Raw genomic sequence first — 23662 nt, forward strand, 5'->3', positions numbered from 1 at the left:
GCCCTGCGTAATCAGCGAACCTGTGTGCGCTGATTAGGAGGATATCAGGAGGAGACACCAGCAGACGCGAGGTGTGCCCCAGAGACTCTGCAGCAGGTGGAAGCTCCAAGGGAGAACGGCGCACACACACATCCTCGGATCAGGACCACGCTGGGACCGCCAGTGCTCCAACGCGATGTACACGCAGAGGCAGGGGAAACCCTGCCTGGCCCGTGAGTACCTTGAAGGTTCAGTAGCACTGGTCGGACGAGCTGCGCTGAGAGCGTGGGCGTGTTAGATCAAGTCACTGCCGCAGCTCTGTTCCGCGAAGGGTTCCAGCCTGCAGCCCCATCCCGGAGAGAGCTCGGCGAGCGAATGGGTGTGTGACGTCATACCCACACGCATCGGAGCAGAGGACGCCGCCTTCGGGGGGAGATCGGGCACGCATGACTGAGGGATCCCGGACTGGATCCCAGGAGCAGCACAGAGGAGCTTGGAGACCAGCATTTGTTTAATTTATTTTTTTAGATATCGCCCCGTTTGTTTTGAGCTTTTAACTGACTGAATTTTATATGTGGGCTGAAGTGGTTTTAACATAAGTTATTAGAGCAACTTCCTGTGTTGTGTCCTTCTTGGCAAGTGTGCTCACACCCAGTCAGATCCCTTCCGTTGATAGTAAACTTGTATCTGTACTTTTTCAACAACTGTGGTGATTTAAAGATGGAGTGAGCAGAGTGAACGTAGACAGATGTTCTGTGTCCGACGTCTGCTTCAAAGCCTGTGGTCATCGCTCCGTTCACCCTGTCACAAAAACACATTCAAATCAGACATCTTTCTGCTTGCTGACTGATAACACACACACACACACACACACACTCGGAGAAGGGGGGATTGACATATTTTGACAATTGGCACTCCAGTGCTTTTTTAATTTATGCTTTTTACATAGTTTGTCAGCATGTTTTGGCTGACAATGGTGATTCCAGTTTTAATTCTTTCGCACAGTTGTTTGCCGTCCACAAAATGGGGACTCTGCTTCAACTCTGTCTTCAGTTAAATACTTCAACCTTAGCTGTTGTTCTCTCTGGATAAACTTGTCTTTCAAGAAGTTCACAGATTGCTATCATAGCTTTCCGCTTCAGGAAAGATTAGTTTCATGGTCCACTAGCTCACATTCAGCACTGTCAAAACGAACATGGACAACTTTTAAATAAGAGAAAAGCTCTTGTGTTAAATGCATCTTGTGCACTGATTATTATTACTGACAGTTCATTATTTTGCCTAACCTGGATTAAGCCTAGTATATTTTCTTTAATTGCGTTTTGGCGTTTATATATTTCTGTGGGGGTGGTTTTTCTGTGGGCCTTCTACACACGTGTGCCTGTGTCGCTGTGGCGCTGCTTGTGCACGTTGCGGGCGGCGCCTCTGAGCGAGGCTGCTTGCCCCATTTCTCGGGAGTTCTGCGGCCGTTCTGGACGTTCGGTTTGTTTACTTCTGTCTTCCGCACCAATCCTGTCAGCAGGCCAGCTGGGAGTACATTCATCCCTACGGCCGAAGCCTTGGTGAGTACCAGTAGTGAAGCCCGTAGGCGGGCCGAGCATATCACCAAGTAGAATTAGTGGTTACTTAAAGTAACTCCAGTTCTATGAGTGTATGTGTGCCCGCGTACCTGCTGGCTCAGCTGTCTGCTTCCCTTACTTGGCTGATTCAGAAGAAGGGAGAGCGGCCGCCGCCGGCTCGGGATATTCCCTCGGTTAGGGGCGTGTTGCTGCGCCAGCACACAGCCAGGATTGATGCGTCAAGTTTTCTGTTGTCTCAGTGGATTGGCTGGCACTAAGAGGAGTACCAATAGTGAAGCCCGTAGGTGGGCACGCATACACTTGTAGAACTGGAGTTACGTTAAGTAACTACTAATTTCAGGCTTTCCTTTTGTCCAAATTGTGAAGTTAGCTTCAATGAATCTGTCTCCAGCTCTGTGTTTGTTTGAGAAAAGCAGCCAGCTAAAAAGATGCAAGTTTCAGTCAGTGCGGACTTACGGTGCAGTGCAGAAAAACCTGGCGGAGTGAAAATAATTATAAAGCGCATCTCAAACACGCCATAAAGCACAAGCAGCACACATTCAGTACAGATTAAAAATAAAATTAAAAAATAAAATGATGCCCTTCCGGAACATCTAATAAAATTCTTCCTTGTGGGATTAATAAAGGATTTTTAACTTTCAATAACTCCCCTGGTCCATCCTGCCACGGAGAGGAGCGCAATTTTAACAGTGCGCAAAGACGCACATGCTACTGTGGAGCTGCTTCAGACGCTCGGATCCAGCGGAGGAAACGCTGCTGTTCCTGTTCATCCCTGAAAATGTGTGCGTCTCGGTGGGACCATCCCCGTTGTGGGGAGGAGACCTGGCGGCGGTGCCACTGCTGTCTGACTCTGAGACATAATTAAACGAAACAATAAAACTCTGAGCTGTATAACATGAATCAGCCTCTTTATTTGTAATATCAGGGTTAAATTAAATTTTTCTTTTTTTTTTTTTTTTTTTTTTTTTTCTTCCCTTGTCCTGTTCGGTAGCTGGGGCGTGCAATATTGTATGATTGTAGCCTTTTACTATCCGAACAGATTTTAATATTAGCAGCAGGACGAGACTGAGTCTCCTCCTGCTGCTGCCTTTATTTAAAGCTGGCATCCGGCATGGCTACCGGACAGGACCGGGACGGAAACGCTCAGAGAGCAGGGACAGAAAGAGAGAAAGATAAAGAGAGGGAGAACGGATGGGCGGGGGGGTGAGGGGTGGGGGGGGGGCACAACCTATGTACAAAGTCACAATACAAAACAGTGTTGTCGACGCACCACACGCAACCTAGAACAATCTGGGTTAAATTAAATTAACGGATCTAGAATCTGTTCAATTGGAGTGATGGCCTAGTGGTAGAGCATCCACCTCACAACCTGGAGGTTGTGGGTTCACATACCAAAGACCTTAACAATGGTACCTACTGCCTTCTAGCCAGGTGCTCGGCATATATGAAACGGGGTAGAGGGTCGAACATACAGAGCTATCAGAGGTCTAACCCCCCCACTGTAGCTTTCACTACTCACAGTAGTAGCTGTGTGGCCTGGGGTTACGAAATGGAGACGCCGCCTAACGCACTCGTGAATAGGGAGACTTTTTTTTTATAATCTGTTCAGACCTCAGCTGGTGTCCGGTCGTCCAGGTGACGCTGCTCACAGCTGCCGCGAGCTTCCTCCAGACAGCGTTTTTCCCTTTAATTTCAGTTTTCATTCTTCCAAAGAGCTCCTCCTGATTTACCTCCACCTCAGACCTGAGAGGATCCATTTCCAGCTCCCAAAAGTTTCTTTTTTCGCCAAAATCTCTCCTTTTCCGTGTTTGACCTCAGTGGGCGCAGCTTCGGAACTATGAATATTTCAGGGCGTAACATTGTAAATGTGGGTCACCATCCAAGAACATGCAAATTCAAACAAAAGACACTGAATTCAAACCTGCAACCTTCTCCTCAGAAGGCAGCAGTGATGGTCATACAGTCATACACCACCATGCAGCCACCGCAGCTCCTAAAACTCATTCCTCTCTAAACCTCACGTTCCAAACAAATTGAATTTTACTGTGTTTTTTGAATGTGTGGTAAATTTTTCTGCCATGCACTGAACATTTTCAAATAATGTATCAAACACATGTATGGTCTTACTTTACTGCATTATTTGAAAGTCGAGCTTTATTTCATTTTGAGACTGGATTTCTGGGATTTTTAACTCTTCAAGTTTCAGCAATGTACAACACAGACAAGAAAAAGCTTGAGGAGGCCAAACGTTGCTTGATTTGTGATTGAAGCAGAGGAACTGATGGCTGTCCTGAGGCAGTAGCACCCCTTTTTTTATTGTGACTGAGATATTTCATATTGTGATTTAGAACCAACCATGTGTTTATTGCTGGGTGTGGCATCATACCACACCAGGATTAATGCTACTGACGAACGTCCCTCTGGTACATTCATCTTTAACTCTGGATCAGATGGACAGATGATTGGAGTCATCTGGACTGGAGTCTGTGTCTGTGACTGTGTCTTCAGCTGTTCGCCAAATAAAGCCATGAAGCCACAGAGCAAAAGAAGCACCTGATTACCAAGAGCCAGAGTTCAAGACTAAACAGTATTTTTTTTTCAACAAAAGAGTGAGGAGTACATTAGCCAGAAATCATGAATGGTGAATTTTGGCAACAACTTCAGAAAAAGCCCAGAGAGCCTCTTGATCTTTGTCTTTTTGCCATCCATCACTCCAACAATAGAGAAACTGTGTTGTGAAAAACAGACTCACCTTCACACTGTGATGTGAGTGACTGAGTTGTGTGTGATAAGCCTCATTACATATTTTTACTGTATGACTACAACCGTAGGATGTGTGTTTGTCAGTTTTCTGCCAATGATTCAAAGAAATGGCAATAAGCGTTGAACCACTTCAGACAGTCTTCAGTTGGTTTTTCAACAAACTCGGTTCATCAGGACTGTGCCAGTGTTAATAGTGTTCATTTTCTAACAGCTGTAATAGCTGCAACTTCAAAATTTGAAATTAGCACACCAGACTATTGCAGGGGGAACACATGAGAGGCAGAGTTTAACTAGCAACTAAACCGTTCCATTGTAACCATGAGTGCACAAACAATCCAGTAAGTTCAGTGATTGATTCACGGTCACTCCTTTGGTCAATACACACCTTTCATCTAACATCCTGGAATTACTTGCTCCCCCCTCTCGTTCTCAACAAACCCAACCTTTAGCATATGTAGCACCTGGAGGTTTTGTTTTTGTTGTTTTGTTTTGTTTTTGCACACAGTATTCTGTAATTTCCTTCAAATATTTCGTTTGTCAGTTCTTGTGTCGATGTAGTAAACTTAGTTGCCAGTAGGGGGCAGAGTGAAACTGTCTGTAATTGATGACTGCCAGTCAGTCAGCAGAAGAAGCGGAAGTGCAATTTGGAGATGAAGCTTCGTGTGTTCCCGGAGTGTTTTACAATCTGTACTTTTTCCCATGCCCTGCCGGTGATTAATAAAAAGTGAACTCTTTTTGAGTGCTGTAAGACATGCACACACTAGCATACGGATAACGGATGCTAGTAGAAAATTCGCTCGCCGCTTGCTGCTCCAGTTGAAATAATTGAACTTTTCAAGCAAATTTGCTTGTTGACGCGCCAGGGCAGCCTATCAGCGTGGAGGTCGTCACGGGCATCACAGCTTGGAGTGACGCGATGCTGCAGTGGGCGGTGACCGGCCAGGGTTTTTTTTTTTTTTTGCATATTTGTAACAGCGATAAAGTCGAGCGTCTATAGCAGCAAGATTTCATTTGTTGTGCGAATGAATTTCTGTTCACCTTTTCTGGTGGAAACACAGCGTTAAAGTCTCTCACTAAACGTCCAGCAAATAATGTCCAGCAATTACACAGGTCACAGCACATGCAGCTCTATTTTCGTGAACTGCACCTTGTCTAAGCGCAGCGCAAGTGGACTTCAGGCGCAATCCATCAACGGGGCGTGTCACGAATATTTTGCAATTTTCATAAAGGGGCGCAGATCGGCGCAACCACCATTTGGGAGTAAGTGTCACGAGAAGAATGAGAGAAAGTGGGTTTAACCCAGCTGAGTGTAATCTTGACCAATCAAATGAATGCCGCTCCTCATTTGTAAATGCACTGCATTGAAGCACACTGCTAAATAAATATGATTAAATACACTTAATTTCCTGGCCGTTCTGCCACATCCCAGACAGAGGTGAATTAAGCTTATTTCTGTTTCTTTGTGCCACATTTCTGGCTAAGATGCACATAAATCCTAAAAGATAAAGTATCTAGCACCTTGAAAGACTTACTGGCTTTGTCTTACAGTTACATGACCTACCATCAATTCTGTTCATGAAAAACACAAACAGATGAAAAAGCTTTGAATTTCACTTTGGCTCTTTCGCAGTGGAAAGTTTCAACCTTAAATCCGTCTCCAATACTTCGTTATAATAATAAAAAATTTAAAAAAAAACCTACTGTAACATCAAAATGTCACAGTGCAGGAGGAAGGACTCAAGCACAGGCAGCACAGGTTGAGCAGCAACTCCTTTATTTTCACAAACACGAGGAAATTGGGAAGAGCTGAACTGATGCTGTCATGGTCATAAGGGACAGAAACAGCAGTCAGACCCACAAGGAGCCAATAAAGGCAAGAGAGGAGAGCAGGGCCTAAATAGGAGAGACACAGGTGCGGCACATTATGATGATAACGAGGAAGTTGATTGGCCAGGTGAACATGAGGAGAAGCAGACAGGTGAGATAGGGCGTGCACAAAGGATACATGCACCTGGTGGCATCCGCAGGGGCATGCACAGAAATAAAACAGGCCCTGTGTGCCCCCATATGGCAACAGATGTACAGGGCGTGACACAAAATGTAAAAAAAATTTAAAAAACATGTAAAAAATATATATTATTATTTAGACCATCCAGGAAAACGCGATTATGCGATCGCTTGAATTCAGGCATAAATCACCCTTTTGCCGCTGATTATGCAGGGGCCACATATTTTCCAAAAGGGCGCATAATTCCCGCAATAATCTCACATTTACCACGAAAAAAAGAGAAATGGTCTCGCTTGAAGTGCTGTGACGTTCAATGAACGAGTCGTTCGTTTGAACGCGTTCTTTTAAGTGAATGATGAGAGCCGGATCGCAGCTGTCTGAGAGCCGTTCCTTTGTGCAAATAGTCCACGCTTCCTTCACGTGTCTCCTGAGTGTCTCCTGAGTCCAGCTGTCACCGCTGCCTTCATGTGAATGACGGAGTTTCAGTTTTCCGCAGCTCGCTCCAGTCAACTGAACGCAGCAGCTAAGTAGCAGAAGTGTCCAGAAACCGGAGAGGAGCCGGTGTTTTGGAAGAACTGGTTTCCTTATTAACTGGCGACTGGGTTTCTTTCACCTCCCTTGTTGCTGATCGATGTTAAAAACCAGACAAAAAGCTGCGTCAGACCTTTAATGAGTCTGATATCAACATCTGCGCAGGAAGTGCTAAAGGAAGTCAGTCACCAGTTCACACTTCTTGACTTCTTGGTCCCAGGCTTGTCCAACAACACTTAAAACAATTGAAAACCTCTACAAAAGAAGTTTAAAAATACTTGATAAAAAGCCCATTTCCCACCACCACTGTCATGTTCTAAAAAAGCACAAACTATTAGACTTCAATAACATGGTTCATCTTAAAAGAGTCTGTCTGATCTATAAGGTCTTACACTCCCTTGCCCCACCGCCGCTAAAGGAGTTTGTTAAACATAAAGACAACTTGGACAGGACTACACGAGCCACAACCAGAGGAGACCTGTTGATCCCTTACAGATGTACAACCTTTGGTCAGAATGTTTTGCCTGTCCAAGGTGGACGTCTGTGGAATAGTCTATCACAAACTCTGAGAGAATGTTCCACATTCAGCTCATTTAAGTCTCAGGTCAAACACTGGTTATGGGCAAACCAAGTCTGTACTCATTTATAGAAGTGATGTGTTTTAAATGGCGTGTGTTTTAAATTTTAAATGAAGTGTGCAAATGTGAAGAATGTGTAATTTTCATGTAATTTTGTTATTGTCCTTGCCCTTGTGTGACTCCGCCCTTTGGGACAACAGATGGAAATTAGCCCTCCGCTATAATCTGGCATGTTTACATTCATGTTTTTATGTATGTTCATCAACATGCACTGTCCCAATCAAATAAATGAATAAAAAAAAACAAAAAAAACAAGGAAACCAGTTCATTTGAAACACCGTATTGATGGCTTTCTCACAGGTTTTAGCAATTGCACACACACACACACACACACACACACACACACACACACACACACACACACACACAAATTGCTAAAACCTGTGATAAAGTGTGTGTGTGTGTTCCATTGATGAGCATTGGTGAGTAACAATTTAAGATAAATAACGAACTAATATAATATGAATGTGATTTGGTGGTGTCTGTGTGTGTGTTTGTGTGTGTGTGTGTGTGTGTGTGTGTGTGTGTGCACGCGCGTGCGTGCGTGTGTGTGTGCGTGCAAGAGAGAGAGAGAGTGTGGGTAACCTACATATCTGGCATCCTTTTGCATATTTCACAGCATACTTCACAACTGTCTGCAATTTTACCCCCACATAAAAACCCCACATATTCATTTGCATAATCAAGCATTTTAGCTCGCATAATCTGGGATTTAAGTACGCATAATCAATTTTTGCTCGCGTTTTTCTGGAGGGTCTAATTATTATCCCATCCCAACTTCATAGATAAAAATAAAACCTGTCTTTGACACACCATGGATGCATTTGATACAATCATTCGTCGACAGAAACGTAAACAATATGGCTCCTCTTTTGAACCGTGGCCTCGGCGTGTCAGGGCGGCGCTGGTTTTTCTCCCTCTGTTTCTGATGTCCTCTGATACAGATTTAAAATTGTACTGTTGTGAAGCTTGTGCCACAAGTCCTTCTCTAGTATGTAGTCATGGTTAGTGTAGAAAATCACTTTGGTCTTCGTCTCCCTTTCATAATAGTAGTTGGGGTATTTCATGTAGTCATTGGTCATGAATCCGTACGCATCCACCTGAAGGCAGCATGAAGACAGAAAGGAGGGGACTCGGTTTCAATGTAGATGAGCTTCAGGCTCAAACAGCACAGAAACAAGAAACTTCAAATAATCAGATGTAAACAGTGAGCACAGGTTCAGATTCTGTCATTTTCTTTGTTATGACACAAAATCTCAGCATGTTTGTTGTATTAAATGTGATCATATGGACACATTATTTTTGTTTCGTCACAGAATTTAACCTCAGTTGACATTTCTTTTAAATTCCAGCTTTAGTTCTCTCTAGCAGTTGTTGTCCCTTCACAAACTAGTGTGGTGCTAAAAATAAAATTGGCTATTGTTCTGAATTAATCACATAATTATCTTGTAATTACGACAATAAATAAATAATATTAAAAACATTTGGTTCTGTTATGAATTAATGAAATAATGATCTGGTCATTACGGGAAATGCCTGCAGCGTATTTTACAAAGAGACCTGCCATGACAGTTACCACAGGTTTTCCAGATCTGCTGCAGATTTTAACAACCTGCACGGCAACTCCAGCAGCTTGAGGCAGACTGGGAGGCTGTTAATCGTTTTTTTTTTATATATGTATATATAAAAAAGAAAGTGATTTCACCACTAAGACTTTGTAACTAAAGAATGTAGCACAGTCAGAGGCCTCAATAGTCAGGGGAGGCGGAGTCCCTGCCACAGGTTGGGTGGAGGCCATAATAGAACTTGTCCCGTGAGCCACAACGGCTTTTATATGAAGCACAGGAATGAGTTTTTCAGTTTTCACTATGAAAACAGGACGACCTAACCTTAACCTTAACACAACAATAGGTGCTTATTTATCTTCAATTTCTTCTGTAAACAGTTTAGTTTTAAAGACTGCATGTTCCATTCTCTGCTGGCCAGGTGTGTTTCTGTTAATGAGTTTCTGTTTTGTTTATCTTGAATAAGTTTTTCCAACCCAGTTTGGCCTGTTTGAAAGCTATTGTGACTTTCTGTTGCATTGTTTTATTTAAAAGGGATATTAAACACAATTAAATCCCTTTTTACACCTTTTTCTTTTGGTTTGTGCTAGTAGCCGAGTGTAGCTCCGTTCTATGGTGCCGTCACTGTTAACTCTACTACAGACCCAGGCACCATTTACATTACATTTCAAGTGAAAACACAAAACCTTCTTCGCCATTTAGGTGTTTGTTTACGCAACAACGTAGTTGGAGCAAATGAAAATCCAATTTTTGGGAAAGTGGACATTTTTAAAAATGCTCAAACTCCATAGAATGCAAATTTTTGCAAATGCACCAACTGAAAGTGAAACTTTTCTGAAAGGAGAAAGCACAAATGATGCATTTCCACTTCAGGGGTTTGGGTGTAAACGGGGCCTCAGTAACATATTGTTTTGAGATTTCACATTATTTTAATATTGCAAAGTGTGGAAGGCTAAATTCAACAGAGATTAAACCAGCTTTATGACTTGTGACTTGAAGCGTATCAGCACTTATCAAACTCAGTACTTCTATATTCTTAAGGTTTTAATGGGTCGACATGTCTCTACAACTTGGAAGCCAAACCAAGAGACTTTCCTGTGAACCAGAGAAGCTTGTCAAACCTGTATCTTTTTTGCACACTTCATCTGAAAGCAGTTTCCAGATGTCAAAACAATGATGGAAATGTTATTTTTCTCATAACAAGGTGTGTCTCGCATGATGCTCGGCTGGCACTTATGCATGACCCATAGCCGGTATGTTCATGAGTCATATGGACAAGAACTCACTGTGTCACACGTGTGCAGAGCCAAAAAGATGGCAAACGCTCCATTGGTTGGTCTGAATATCGCCCAGTAGCGGCGATTGAGATTTTTCGATTTCAAAAACCTGCGGGAAATGAAGAAAATTGGATGATCATGTACAAACCCGATAAAAGCTTTACACACAAAACGAGAGGGTCCAGTGGCCCTTTAAATGGAACATCTGGAGCATTTGTTTACTTTAGGAATAACAACGACTTAGTTTCAGTGAGGTGAGACGTGGAGATACAGTAGTGTAGCTTCTGCAGGATTTCTCAATACTGCAAAAAGTTATGCCACTTCTGCTGCACGGTTTTCATGACAATTACATTAGTGGCAGCTTAGTAGACTACACATATCTCATTCCAAGTGTATTTTGCTGGAAGATCATACTTGAGTTCAGAGAAACTTTCAGCCCAATTATAAAACCACACCTTTTCTTTGTTGTTGCGCAGAATGTCTGTCATGCAAAGGAGACCAAGCAATTACGACTTATAATGACCACAGTCTCCACATAAAGTTAGTTTCAAAACAGTTTTTTAAGTCATTGTTTTCTTTAATGTCACAGACATGACTTATACATTGAAAGCAGCCTGCATATGATTAAAGGTTTCAACTGGTGCCTCTCTTCAAGAAAAACTTGATAGTTTGGTTTGTCCATTTTTTTTTCCATCATGCTTTGCAAAGATGTTGCAAATATCTCGGACATGTCGTGTATGTTACGCTGATCTCTTCAAGACTTGTTTCTGTAGTTCAAGCAGTGTTCCTGACAGTTTAAATGAAATTAAGCAAAACAATCCAGTTCTCAAAACTGGATTTTTCTAGGATACTGACCTGTTCTTGACGTACCGGAGGAAGTCCTGGTGTAGAACATAGAAGCGGGTCTCATTGAACTGACCTGAGTAGAACTTCCTTGGCCTGAAGGTTCAAAATGATAAGAACAGTCATATTTTATGAACAGGACAGAAGCGTCACATAATGGAATGTATTGCTGCAGAAATGTCATTTATGTTAGAACATCATCAATGAAGAAGAAATAATAAACGTCAATTTTTCTGCTTTATTTTACAACACAAAAAGTCAGTGCAACAAAGATCAGTTAAACCACTATCTTGATGAAAGGCGGGATATTTACTCCTTGTTGTGGTAGGGACCCTTAGTGATTTTTTCTCCTTTGAGAAGACCGTTGAGCCAGTTATAATCTCTCTGCCCCTCAGGAATCATCACATATTTGATACCCTGTTGACAATACAGAAGACATTGTTATTGTGTGTAAAGAGGGAAAAATGTTTGCAAAAACCTTTTCCAGTTTCAGCACCTCATCATGGGGGGCAGCTTGGTATCCGTATTTCTTGAGCAAATAGAGTGTTGTGGTGATGGAGTGAGCTGTGTGAACGTACACCGATGTCCTGTTCCCCACATCCTCCTCAAAGCCCTGAGTGATTGCACCATTCATCCTGCCACACAAACACAAGTAGCATTATTTCAGCAGGTTAATTTTCACCAGGGCAAAGTTTATGATTTCACACATGCCATATAATAAATGCCGAGGCAAGAGGAAGCTCCAATGTGTAGGAACAGTGAATGTTACCAGGTGCTTCCACAACATTCATGCTGGAGACAGAAGTGAGGATAAACAACATTATTTTTGTCAAAGTCAAAGACAGACAAGACCGCACTTCCTGCTTGGCCTGCCTTCTTCTCCCGTTGGAAGAAGCCCAGCACCGGGCTACCTTTATGGGAGCCGTGTCTCCCACTTCCGCATCCAGGGAATCCGGCCACGACGAAGCTGCCTTGCCTCCGGCTCTAGCTTCAGCCAAGTGGGCTGAAGCCCGTGAGAATATGAGAAGCCATCCTCGGACTCTCCTGGGAGGTCCAAGCAGCTTGACGATTCTATGTCTACCATGTCGACCAGCCGCACGAGCACCCGCCGCAAAACCGGTGGAGCATCTCGCGGCTCTCTTCAACGCCGCTGCAGACCACACCGGGCTCGCACTCCTGCCTCAGCCTCCCGAGCCAGCGCTGCGTGACTTTACCCTGGGGCTGGCGACCCAGTCCCGGTCCAGGACCAGGACTATAGTTCTCTGCCTGGTGATGCCATCATTCCAGGACAACGTGCAACATGATTGAGGTGCGCCTCTCGCCGCCAAGGGGCCGGCGAAAGGCTCCCGTGAATATTCCTGCGTGAATGGATGGGCCTGCATCTCCAGTGTCCCAACGATCGAGGACTCCGTGAGACTCTGCCTGCTGCTCACCTCCACTCCCTGGCCCAGCGGTAAGCCTTTGCTGCCCTCTGAGAGAAACAGGTGCATGGCTTCTTTTCTGGACCGTTGTTTTGCCAACGGAACTAAAGTGTTTGTGTTGGCTAACAGTATGACATTCCTCCTGGGCTCCATTGACAAGCTCTGCCATGAACGGTCAGAGCTGTCACTGGAGGACATTGCGGAGGTCCAGAACACAGTCGAGGTCCTGTTGAGGATGTGCCGGGCCATCACCGTCGATGGGGGGCGCGTCATGACCAACGCCCAGCTTGGTAGGAGACACCCCTGGCTTGGTGTCTTGGGGCTGCCTCTTTCCACATCCTCTGTCTTTGGCCCCAACATCCAGGTCGTCATCAACCACCTGGAGGCGGCGGCCAGAGGCTCGCAGCAGCTCGGCCCCTACCTTCAGCCACGACGCGGGCTGGGAGACCCCTGTCGTTGGCCCGCAGAACGGAGGATGTCCGCCCCCTGGGATCAGCGCCTGGGCAGAAAGGACCAGCCGATCGCTGTCAAGGATCCACCTCCCGGGGTGCCAAACATGCGAAATGGAAAGAGTCTCCGGCATCACGGAGGCCTCCTTCCGCTGGCTCCTCTAATGTAAAATATGTAAATAAAGGCCGTCAGGCCCGTTACATCACGAAAGAGCAGTCATCCTTGCACCACACAGCTCCACTGATAGTGCTCACGCTACAGAGCTCAACAGGGACCTCCTCTTCTTCGGCCGCTGCACGGGAGAAGCGGCAGACAGAGGCTGCCAGGCACACTCTGGCTGCGGGCAGACACCCCACGCTCACCGAAGTGACTGTATGTGACACGCCCCCGCTCACGCGCCCTGGGCGTTCCCAGGCCAGAAGCGCTGAGCGTCTCTCCTCAACGACATTGGCGGCGCTGCGCGTTACTACGCGGAGATGTAATGACATCAGCGGAGACGCCCTGTCATCTCCGCCAGCTCCACATCTGATCTCCAGCGTTTGCGGAATGTGGAAGAGGGGGACGAGTGAGGATGCTGCGGCCGCTGATCAACACCCCAGGCTGACTCCTGCTGGGGTGAGTGACCCGCTGCCCACTGTTAACAGCGGGGTTGGTGGCCCGACGCAGCTCAGGACGACTCCCCCTTCACCTGCGTTGACTGCTACGGGGCGCCAGGGACCGGTCGGATGCCCGGCTTCCCCGCTGCCTCCCGAACCGCACACGACCCTTTCGTGACGGGCCCCCCACTTCTTTGTTTCGAGAGGGTGGGCAGGCCGGTGTTTCTGGACCTGAACACGGTGCAGCCACTGATGCTTCACTTCCAAACGTGGAGACATGTGGTGGGTCCGCTCTCACCCTGGCTGTCCAGGAAGCTGAGAAACGGTCTCACCCTGCAGTTTGCACGTTGCGCCCCCCCCCCCCCCCCCCCCCCCCCCCCCCCCCCCCCCATGGAGGAGGTGTCCTCTCTCCTGCACCGGGGCAGGAGGTGGAACTAGAGGAGGCGCATTACGTTTTCTACTCCCCCTATTTCTTGGTTCCCAAGAAACAGTGGGGGGTAAGGCCTATAGAGCTGGGAAGACCACGTGACTTACACGCAATGCGTGATGGACAGGGCAGGCCGGGAAATGTAAACAATGAAATTGAAAGCTATCACCTGCAAGCTGACTACGACGTAATTACACCTTACTATTCATTTCAGCGATTTAAAACGAGGTTCCTCAGATTGTCATCGGGGACCGTTGTTTTCAGTACAACCGCCTCCCCTTTCGGTTACTCACTCGCTCCGTGCACCTTCTCCAAATGTGTTGAGACTGCGTTGGAGCCACTCCGTCATCAAGACAGAATGTCTCGGGGAGGCCCACTGCCCAACGAGTGGTGCTTGTCACCCCAGATAATTACTGTGATCTGGCGCAAGCTTGGCCGCCCCGTGGCCAACCTTTTTGCAAGTGCAGAGAACGCACAGTGCCCACTCTGGTTCACACACAGGTCGTCAAACGACCCTCCTCTCGAGGTGGATGCCTTGGCTCACAGGTCGTGGCCTCAGGGCCTCCTGTACACCTTCCCACCGACTCGCCTCCTTGCCCCCCTGCTGCGCAGGGTGACATTGAGGGGCCTTCACATCCTGTTAGTGGCCTCGGAAAATCCCAGCGCCAGGTGGTTCCTGGAACTCGGTGTGGGCGATATGGCCTAAAATTTATATCACGGTATAATTTGAACCTTACATGGTAGATGGTATATATCACGGTATAATTTAATGTACAAATTACAGCAAGAATAGGTTTTATTTGTAACACACTTTACATTTGAAGACAAATCTCAAAGTGCTAAAGAGTAACATCACAGTTTCTTAGTGGTAACCATAGAAAATGGTAAATGCATGGAAGCAGGAAGTAGTTTTTAAGCTATTAAATAACATAAGTCAAGTTACTTTGAGTCCAAACCATGTTCAGCTTATAGATCAGGGGTCTGCAACTTGATTTGGCGTAGGGGCTTTCTTTTTTTTTTTTTTTTTACTGATCCCCATTTGTCGGTGGCTAACAGCTAAGCTAACAGCTGACTGAGACACCGGTGGCGTCTATCAGCAGGCTACTTTTACAAAGTGTCCCTGATAGGACACACCCTGATAGGCTGCACAGCTCAGGTTGTTCACTGAATCAGAGGGTTTCAAGGTGTTTCACAGGTAAAGAAGGCAGTTTAGGAGGAGCTGGATACTTACAGGTTAATGGACGGTGTTACTGCCTCAGTGAAGCAGCTGCCTCAGATTTTCAAAATCATCTGGCGGGCCAAATATTAATGTTCAGCCAGCGGGCCGGCAGTTACAGATCGCTGTTTTAGATGTTGCACCAATCTTTTTCACGAGTTGTTCCTCTGTCTGTTCACTGCTCACCGCCATTGCTGTTGTCGTGTATTTCTTCTTCAGGGAACCGGGCATTTAAAAAGTTGCATTACTGCCACCTGGAGGACGTAATGTGCTATTGCGGTTGTGCGGTATGACCAAAATCCCTACCGTGGGCCAAACTTATATTGCATACGGTTTATACCGTTTATACCGCCAACCCCTACTCTGACCTGGTGCGGATGGCGGCCTTGCCCACTGGGTTGGTGGTGCTATTGCTGCAGCTTACGAGGCATGGAACCGTCCTCCGCTGGCAGTGATCCGGGCCCACTCCACATGTGGAGTTTTCGCATCTGTGGCTCTGTGCAGAGGGGTCACTGTGGGTGACATCTGTCAGGCTGCCTCCTGGTCATATCTCATGGATATATGAACGGACTCAGTGGCTCTTTTGGTCTTAAGCGGGGACAGGGGTCCTGTCGATTAGACTACCTGCTTGGTCTCTCTGGCTGCTGTGTTTTCCCTTGGGGAATACAGGCTGCAGTGGAGGCCTTACCCAGCGTATGTGTGTTTGCTGTTGTTATGTCACAACTTTTTTCAGACACGTGTACGGTCAGCACCTCGGTGTGAGGGCGCTTGTGTCTTGGGGCTCTGTGGGCAGTGCCTGGCATACGGCCTGCTTCGCTCCTTCATTCCCGCACCAATCTTGTCAGCCTGTCCATTATTCCTGCAGTATTTTCCGTTCCCGACTTCCTGTGTGGTGCGCAGAGCCGGCCCTCCCTATAGGCGAACTAAGCAGCTGCTTAGGGCCCCGCAGCCACGAGGGGGCCCCCAAACGTGTAACGTGTAACCCAGGCAGAGGCGTAATTTACATGGCGTTGGTGGGTTATGAAAACCCACGGGCCCTATTGTGGTGAAATCCACTGCCGAGGATTTTTGTTTGTTTGCTTTAAATCCGAGGTGGAATGAGCGCAGCACTTGCTTTCTCTCCGGCCAGAGGCGCCGCTACACATAGGGCCCGAGCTGAAGGGGGCCCCGAGGGACGGCTGACATGAGTCAGTTTCAATGACAAATTAAAGGCGCTACACTACACGCTGCAACGACAGAGTGTCGAAATTCCCCTGCATGGGGCCCTTTCCGAGTACTGACCGGTTAATTGCTGGTAGGGGGCCCCGACAGATGGCGGATATCAGCAACACAACTTGAAATCCCCCGTATAATTTACAATGACACAACGGGAACCTACCTAATGGGGCCATGACTGCATTTGCACTTCATGCCACTAGGTGTGGTGTTTGCATGTTCAAACTTATTTTACACAGATGCCACAGAAGAAGAAGGGCCCCTGAAGTGCAGGCTCTCTCTGCATGTTGTGAGAAAAAGCGGCAGGATGTGGTAATATGTTCAATGATGTGATGCACCGTTTTTTCAGTAAAAGAGAAGAACTGAACGATCGTTTCTGCACATTTTATTTACTCAATAGCAGCTAAGCTGTATTACAAGTAGTTCCTGTACTCAAAAGACCAGATTCCTTACGGATAGAACATGCGCAATATTATTATTTATTATTATTGTTATCATTATTTACTGCACTTTTTTGGCTTTTTTTTCTGTCCTCTATTCTTGTGTGCAATGCGGCATGGGCCCCTTTGACACACCGCTAAACCTGTGCAGACCTAACTCTCTCCTCCTTCGCTCCCACAACACACACACACACACACACACACACACACACACACACACACACACACACACACAGCCCCTCCTTTTGTGCTGCCTTCACTGCACTAATACTGTAGGAATAATGAAAGTCATACTGAGCAATTAACAAACAGCAGAGCTGTTTTAGTATATTCTCTGCTTCGGTAGGCTCAGTCCAGCAGTTTGATTTGATGTAGTCTAATCTTATTGCCGATGCACTGCCATAACTTTTTATTTTATCTATTCATTTCATTTATTTTATTTTGTATTTTTTTTTTTTTAGTTCAAATGATTGTCCATATGTTTAATTACGAATAATTTAATTACCATCATATTGATGGAGGTACAATAAAATACTCAAGGGTTGCAAATATATACTGTGAGGCGGGGCCCCCAATTTTATCCTGCTTAGGGCCCCCAGATGTACAGGGCTGGCCCTGGTGGTGCGATCTGCTCTGTCCAGTTTTACAACTGGCGGTACACGGCGCGCGTGGCTCGCGGAGAAAATAGAGAGGAGCGGAGCGGCCACGCTCCACGGCGTGAGCCGCTACACATGTAGCGCTGTCCCGCGCCTCTTATATGAACCGTCAGATCGGTTAACAGGGTCACCGATCTGACAGTCGGTGCGCTGCGCTTCCCACTTCCGCGTCAGAAGCGACGTGTCCTGTGTGAACCAGGTGTTTGTCCCCCCCTGTCGGCGGGCCTGCCCAACCATGTGAATGACTCCCTGTCCCTCAATGATAAAGAATCCTTGAAAAAAATTGTGGATCCAGACAGTGATCCGGATCATCACCAAAATTTAATGGATTCTAAGTTAGCCCAAGACCCACCTTTCCACAAAGTTTCATTGCAATCCGTCGATTACTTTTTCCGTAATGTTGCTAACAAACAAACCAACCAACCAACCAACCAACAAACCGACGTGATGACATAACCTCCTGATGGAGGTAATAATCCTGTAGCTTTTAAAATTAAATATTTAATCCATTCAGTCACATCAGCAGCCCGGAGCTACTGATCAATTCGGGGCTCAGGCTGACTGTCACGCTGACAGCATCTCATATCTGAAACTGTTCCACCAGCTGGTCAGTCAGAGCGCCAGCTCGGTAAAACATCCCACGGAGATGATGTTTCTCAGACTAGGAAGGGCAGGCAGCATCCTGCATGAGATGTCTGCATGCACTTATTATAAACATGTACATCAATCACTGATGGTTCAGGAACCAGTAATGTCAAAAAAGGACAGTTTTAATCGCCCCCCCCCCCCCCCCACCCACCCCTTCAGTTTCGTCGCATTGCTTTAAAAGTCCATCACAGATAATTTGATCCTGAACTAAAAGAAAAGTGTTCTCCACTTTAGCTTTCCTTACCGAAAGACGTAATCATGAGCGTCAATCTCAGCCCCCATTTTGGAGCCGTTGAGGATTCCTCCAGTCCCCACCACTGCACAGCGCACACAGCCGTTGCTCCCTGGTTTGGGGGAAAGCAGTGGCTCTTTGGGCTTTGGAATCAGTTTCAGGACAGGGACCACTTCTGTGAGAAGCAAGAAACACAGAGAAGCATGTTTTTGCAGTGTTTGCTTCACTACTGGCTGTGTCAGTAATTGCCTGTTTCAGATAATATTTTACGTGGACCTTTGACCTCATTGTAGCGTTTGAGACTAATCTAATTTCAATCACATCACATCCACCAAACGTAAAGTAAAAGGGCCACACAGTGAAATCAGAGTGCTACAGTTGTTTACTTTACAAAGACAGTTGGATAGGGTTGCTCTGGAAATCCAGGGAAAAAAGGAAGTCTCTTAACCGTGATCATTCCATGATGACTCGAAGTTTGTTACAGCTAAAAAAATACAAGTTTACGCTAAATGAGGAAAAGTTCCCAAGTTACTTACCCTCGTATTTATACTCCATAAAACCAAAGGGATTGTTAAAATGTGAAAGCCGGTTCCACTCGCTCATGTTGATGCTGTCTTTGTGTAGAAATAAACGGACGTTGGGAAGAAAAGCCTTCATGAAGAATTCATCCTTTGAGTTTCTCAGTGACTGGGCACACGTCTGAGAAGAAAAAGACATCACAAAATGAACAGGAAAATGATGAACTGACTTTAAACTATATGATGGGGGCCAAACAGAATTTTAAAAACGAACAAAGAAATTCAAATGAGCCTCTTTATATCAATGAAATAATAAATCATGCTTGCGGGCACAAAGCTGATGAATGAGCATATTTCAGTCTCCTCAATCCCACACCCACAAGGTTTGTTTATAAGCTTTGTTTCTGTCCTATCCTGTCTTTGCATGCTTACTGCGGGTCGAGGGGGGGCATCCTGGTTGTAAACATCATCAAAATCCCACACAGGAGCCTTCTCAAACATTTTTTTGTAGAGTAAGGGCATCGGAGTCTCAGGTTTAGGTTTCGGCTCTGTCACCAGGGTGGCATTTTCACCTTTGTCCAACACTGTAAAGTGATTTTCAAGTGAACTTCTGTTTCCTCCATTTTTGTTCATGAGATGTGTCCCTCTGAAAAAGAACATCAAACACCACATCAAGAAATTTACCAGAAAAAAATGAAGTACTTTCCTTCAGTTGAAAACTTGCTTACCTGTGGCTGTTGGACGTATGTCCCCATGTTATCAAACAAGTAATAGAAATCGCTGACACAAAAAGGAGAAATACAAAAATCTTAAAGACCTGAAAAGACATTCCTGAGAAGTAGAGGATTTGATTATCATTAACAAGCAGCCAGGTTGCTTTCCCTTCAACAATATGCTCAAAGGTGAGCCACGCAGGGTGTTACCTTATCATCAAGGCAGATGGGCAGGGCAGAGCAATGACCAACCCTGTCTCCACAAAATTACATTCAGAGACAACTAAACTGCATTCTCAAATATGTTGCTCAGAGGAACATATTCTGTCCATTACTGTGTTCATCTTCAACATCTTTTTTTTTTTTCATAGAATCATTACGCTTGGTCTGAAACCGATTTTTCGGGGCCGAGAGCCAAAGGGCATGGTCTCTGTTGTTTTTCGTCTGTTTCTTGTTATTGTTCTTCTACATTATTATACTGTCCTACCAACTAAATGCAAATTTGACCGCCTAAACATGCACGGAAACTCACCAAATTTGGCACGTACATCATGACCGGCGAAAAATTTTGTAAAATGAAAAAAATAAATCTATCTGATGGTATCATGCAGATGATTGACTCCGTTAAGTCTTTTCTGCTGCCCGTAGAGGGTGCCACAATGTCCAGTTAAGAAAATGAGTGAAGCACCATCATCATCATTTGGTCAAATTTGCTCCAAGTAAGATGAGATTTGTGGGATGTGTTCACACTCTGGCTCAAACTCACACATTGAATTTGGAAGCCTCACCTCCTTCCTGAAGCTATTTCCAGTTTGGGAGGAGTTTTTGGAATATTTCCAGCAGATTCTGATTTTATCGTAACCAGAGGCTTCACAGTTCAGGTTTCAGGCCTGCATCTGCTGTAGAGGTCAAATGAGAGCAAAACAGCAACAGAGGTCAGAGGTCACAGCAGGCTTCATGTCTCAGCTCGGCCTCAGAGGGTTAATTGACCTTTTGGAGCTCATCTCAAGGACTGTGTGGCACTAGTCTTCTTCCAAGCCTCAGTGCACAAACAAAAAAAAGAGAGGCACACATACATACACGTACATATTTGTCTCTAGAGAAGCATCATGTAAATTACAATACAGAGATTCCTCATCCTATAGATTTTTGTTTTTTGTTTTGTTTCTGTGGTTCATATTGTGGCTTCTGATCTGTTTCAGAAACAATTTAAAATATTTTGTTCTGTTTCTAAAATAAGACTGAAGTCATTCAATGCAGAGAATTGTATTTGTGGTTAAATGTAATTCAATGCAACTGACTCCACTCAAAAAATAAAACCCTCCGTCACTCCGTGATGTCTGTGACATTATTTACATAGTCACTAGGGGGCGCTTGTTGAATTAATGACCACTGTGGTGTTTGAGTTGGAGGACTTGTTGCTTTATTCCCATTATTTTAATTTCACCGTAAAACTAAATCACGGATATTATGCACATGCAGGAAAAAAAATAAAGCAAAGCAACCACAAAATGGCACAGAAAAATAATGAATTCTCAGTAATGAAGCATGCGTTTAACAACTTAATTATAAACCTTGATAAGTTTTGTACTTTTATGTGGTGATGAATTTGACAACACTCATCATTCCTCTGCTTTAATCAACACAAAACATTATCGAAGAATAATTTCTGTTGCCGACAAGTGATTTCTGTGAGAAATATTGTCCTGTATTTCATTTTCAACAGAAATGCTGCCACATTTGCATACTTGTGTCTGCATTACACAATCAGGGTGCAGTTTGTGGTAAATCCTGAGGGTGAGGAAAATAAATATACTGCAGGGATATCTCTCCATCATCCGTCTCGCCTCACTGTATTCAGCTGACTGTGAATCATTTATACACAGGAAGATCATGCAAACTCCACACAGGAAGGACTCGAACTGTTTTTCAGTGTGGGAATAAAATAAATACAATACAGTAAATGCGATCTAATATAAAAATGACTAAACAAAAACCATTTGTCACAAGACAACAATAAATGTCACAGATTTGTAAGCTGAATAAAGAAAAACCCTGAAACTTGAATGTGAGTTTAGAGTTTGTCTGTGAGAGGCGACAGCTCTGCTTCATAAACATATATTCTATGTGTTTTCCCTGGTCTGGCAAAACTGGTCTGTTTTTTGTTGGAAAAAAAGAAAAGAATAGAGATGGTGGCTTCACGTTCACCCAACACATTCAACAGTGTAAGTATACTGCCCTCTACTGGTGTGCCTTTAAAACTGCCTGTGCAACGCAAGTCTGGGTGTGTGGATCTGTTACTGAGGTTTGAAAGTTGCAAAAAGAAACCTCTTTGGACTTCATCACAAAAAAATGACCTGAAAAGCTTCATCTGCAACTCGCCGAGAGAAACTTAGTGAGATGACTATGAGAATGTCTCATGTGAGGGAAAGCGAGCTTCAAGAGGTTATGACTGACTCAAAAATCCTTGGTTCTTCTTATGCAAGATTACAAGCATCTCATGAAATAAAATCAGACTCTCTCTTGCTCAGCCAACTGGAGGAAACATAATTCCTACTCATTCAGTCAGCTGATCTGCCATCAGCTGTTTCCAGAAAGCTTCACACAGGCAGTCATCGATCTTCATTCGATCAAGAAGCTCAGTGAAAACTTCCCCTCCATTGATTTTTTTAAGGTTTCATTCCCTCACATTTCGCATTGTCTTCACACTCGCAGTCTGTTTTAATCGGGGAGGGCCGCCATGGAAGTAACGCTGCACGGTTGTAACACGCAGATTATCTCTTGATACTTTCATTTTCATCGTGACGTCATGACATCAACATGTGACCAGGAACGTAAGCTACGTGCCCAGGAAGTATGAAGTCTTTTCGTTCATGCTGCTAGAAGATGTGGGAAGAAACGTTGGTTTTGTAGAAAGTCAGTAAAAATTTACAACTCTGCTATCTTTTGTCTAAAATGCCTTTCTTTAATGTTTTCACGCTAAAATCCACTTTGGTGTCTACGGTCCGTGCATGAAGTATAATTCATTGTTATTTGGGAATGGAGCAGACCACAGAGTGATTTAACCATCAAATTATTGATTAACAAGGTGTTCATAATTAATCAATAATGCCACAAATGACCAATTACTGGAAATGGGTAAATTACAGAAAATGAGCTGAGAGAAGTTGTGAATTATGCATTAAATAAACCTGCGGGTTATTTAATTAATAATTCTGTTGTGCACGCGCTGAAGACGGCCTCGCTCCCCCCCGCCCCCACTGCTGCTGCGCTGTGAGTGGAGGAGAGAGGTCGTCACGCTAAATCCTCAGGCAGCGCTTTGCGGGGCCAGATATCCAAAACACGCTGATCAATGTGTGATTTTTTTTTTTTTTCACAGAAATGTAGCATGGACTTGCTAGTACATGAAGTCAAAAGCATTTTTCTTGCCGTGGTTAAATTAAAATTGTGGATAGCACCTTTAATATCTTAAAGCAACACTGAGGAACTTTCAGTTTTTGTTGATTTTGGCGGCACCAGTGGACAAAAGCGGCAGTGTTTTGTCTGAACGAATACTCCAGTTCCCATGAGGACGAGCGCTTGGCATCGTAAAATGCTGCTCCCTGTGGCATGCTGTCGGACTGAACTCGCCATTTGTTTCCAGTGGCTGTGTGAAGGACGGATAGCGACGAGGTAATGAATCTAATGGTGTCTCAACAATGTTATATCATGATGTGATGCATGCTGTAAAGCAGTCCACACATTTGGAGTTTTTTAGTGTGCAGGGTTCCTACCACCCTCCTCACAGTTTCGTCGTCCAAGTGAAAGTGATACTGACGCCCTCAGCCCATGACAGAGGGGTCATTCAACTAGTTGTAAGTCAATGTATCATCACAAAAGATATTAAAATGTTTAATTAAGTTTGAAGGTTTATTAAGGTGGACAAGTCTGGCCTCCCAGGTACGTT

General features: G+C 44.9%; 1 protein-coding gene across 2 annotated transcripts; it reads right to left on the reverse strand.

Annotated features, from left to right (window-relative positions):
• Positions 1 to 7838: 7838 nt before the first annotated feature.
• On the reverse strand, positions 7839 to 23089 carry LOC115393081 (alpha-N-acetylgalactosaminide alpha-2,6-sialyltransferase 1-like). Of its 2 annotated transcripts, XM_030097903.1 has the most exons (11): positions 20707 to 23089; positions 20505 to 20615; positions 19732 to 19783; positions 19436 to 19649; positions 19022 to 19184; positions 18498 to 18660; positions 11681 to 11819; positions 11498 to 11601; positions 11197 to 11280; positions 10351 to 10450; positions 7839 to 8599 (listed from the first exon to the last, which is right to left on the reverse strand). In XM_030097903.1, the coding sequence occupies exons 4-11, from the start codon at positions 19634 to 19636 to the stop codon at positions 8393 to 8395; spliced, it is 1161 nt and encodes a 386-aa protein (XP_029953763.1). In that variant the 5' UTR covers positions 19637 to 19649; positions 19732 to 19783; positions 20505 to 20615; positions 20707 to 23089; the 3' UTR covers positions 7839 to 8392. The 2 variants fall into 2 exon arrangements, with proteins under 2 accessions (XP_029953763.1, XP_029953762.1); XM_030097902.1 differs by lacking the exons at positions 20505 to 20615; positions 20707 to 23089 and having other exon boundaries at positions 19732 to 20399.
• Positions 23090 to 23662: the final 573 nt, after the last annotated feature.

This window comes from Salarias fasciatus, chromosome 8, assembly GCF_902148845.1.
Source record: "Salarias fasciatus chromosome 8, fSalaFa1.1, whole genome shotgun sequence".
In the NCBI taxonomy this organism is placed as follows: Eukaryota; Metazoa; Chordata; class Actinopteri; order Blenniiformes; family Blenniidae; genus Salarias; species Salarias fasciatus.

Excerpts from the sequence above, each read along its gene's own strand:
- LOC115393081 (XM_030097902.1), bottom strand. The coding sequence starts at position 19,832 with ATGTCTTTTCAGGTCTTTAAGATTTTTGTATTTCTCCTTTTTGTGTCA. Across the intron at positions 18,661-19,021 it reads TATGGAGTATAAATACGAGG|AAGTGGTCCCTGTCCTGAAA; the intron begins GTAAGTAACTTG and ends TGCTTCTCACAG. Across the intron at positions 11,820-18,497 it reads GCTCATGATTACGTCTTTCG|GATGAATGGTGCAATCACTC; the intron begins GTAAGGAAAGCT and ends TTTGTGTGGCAG.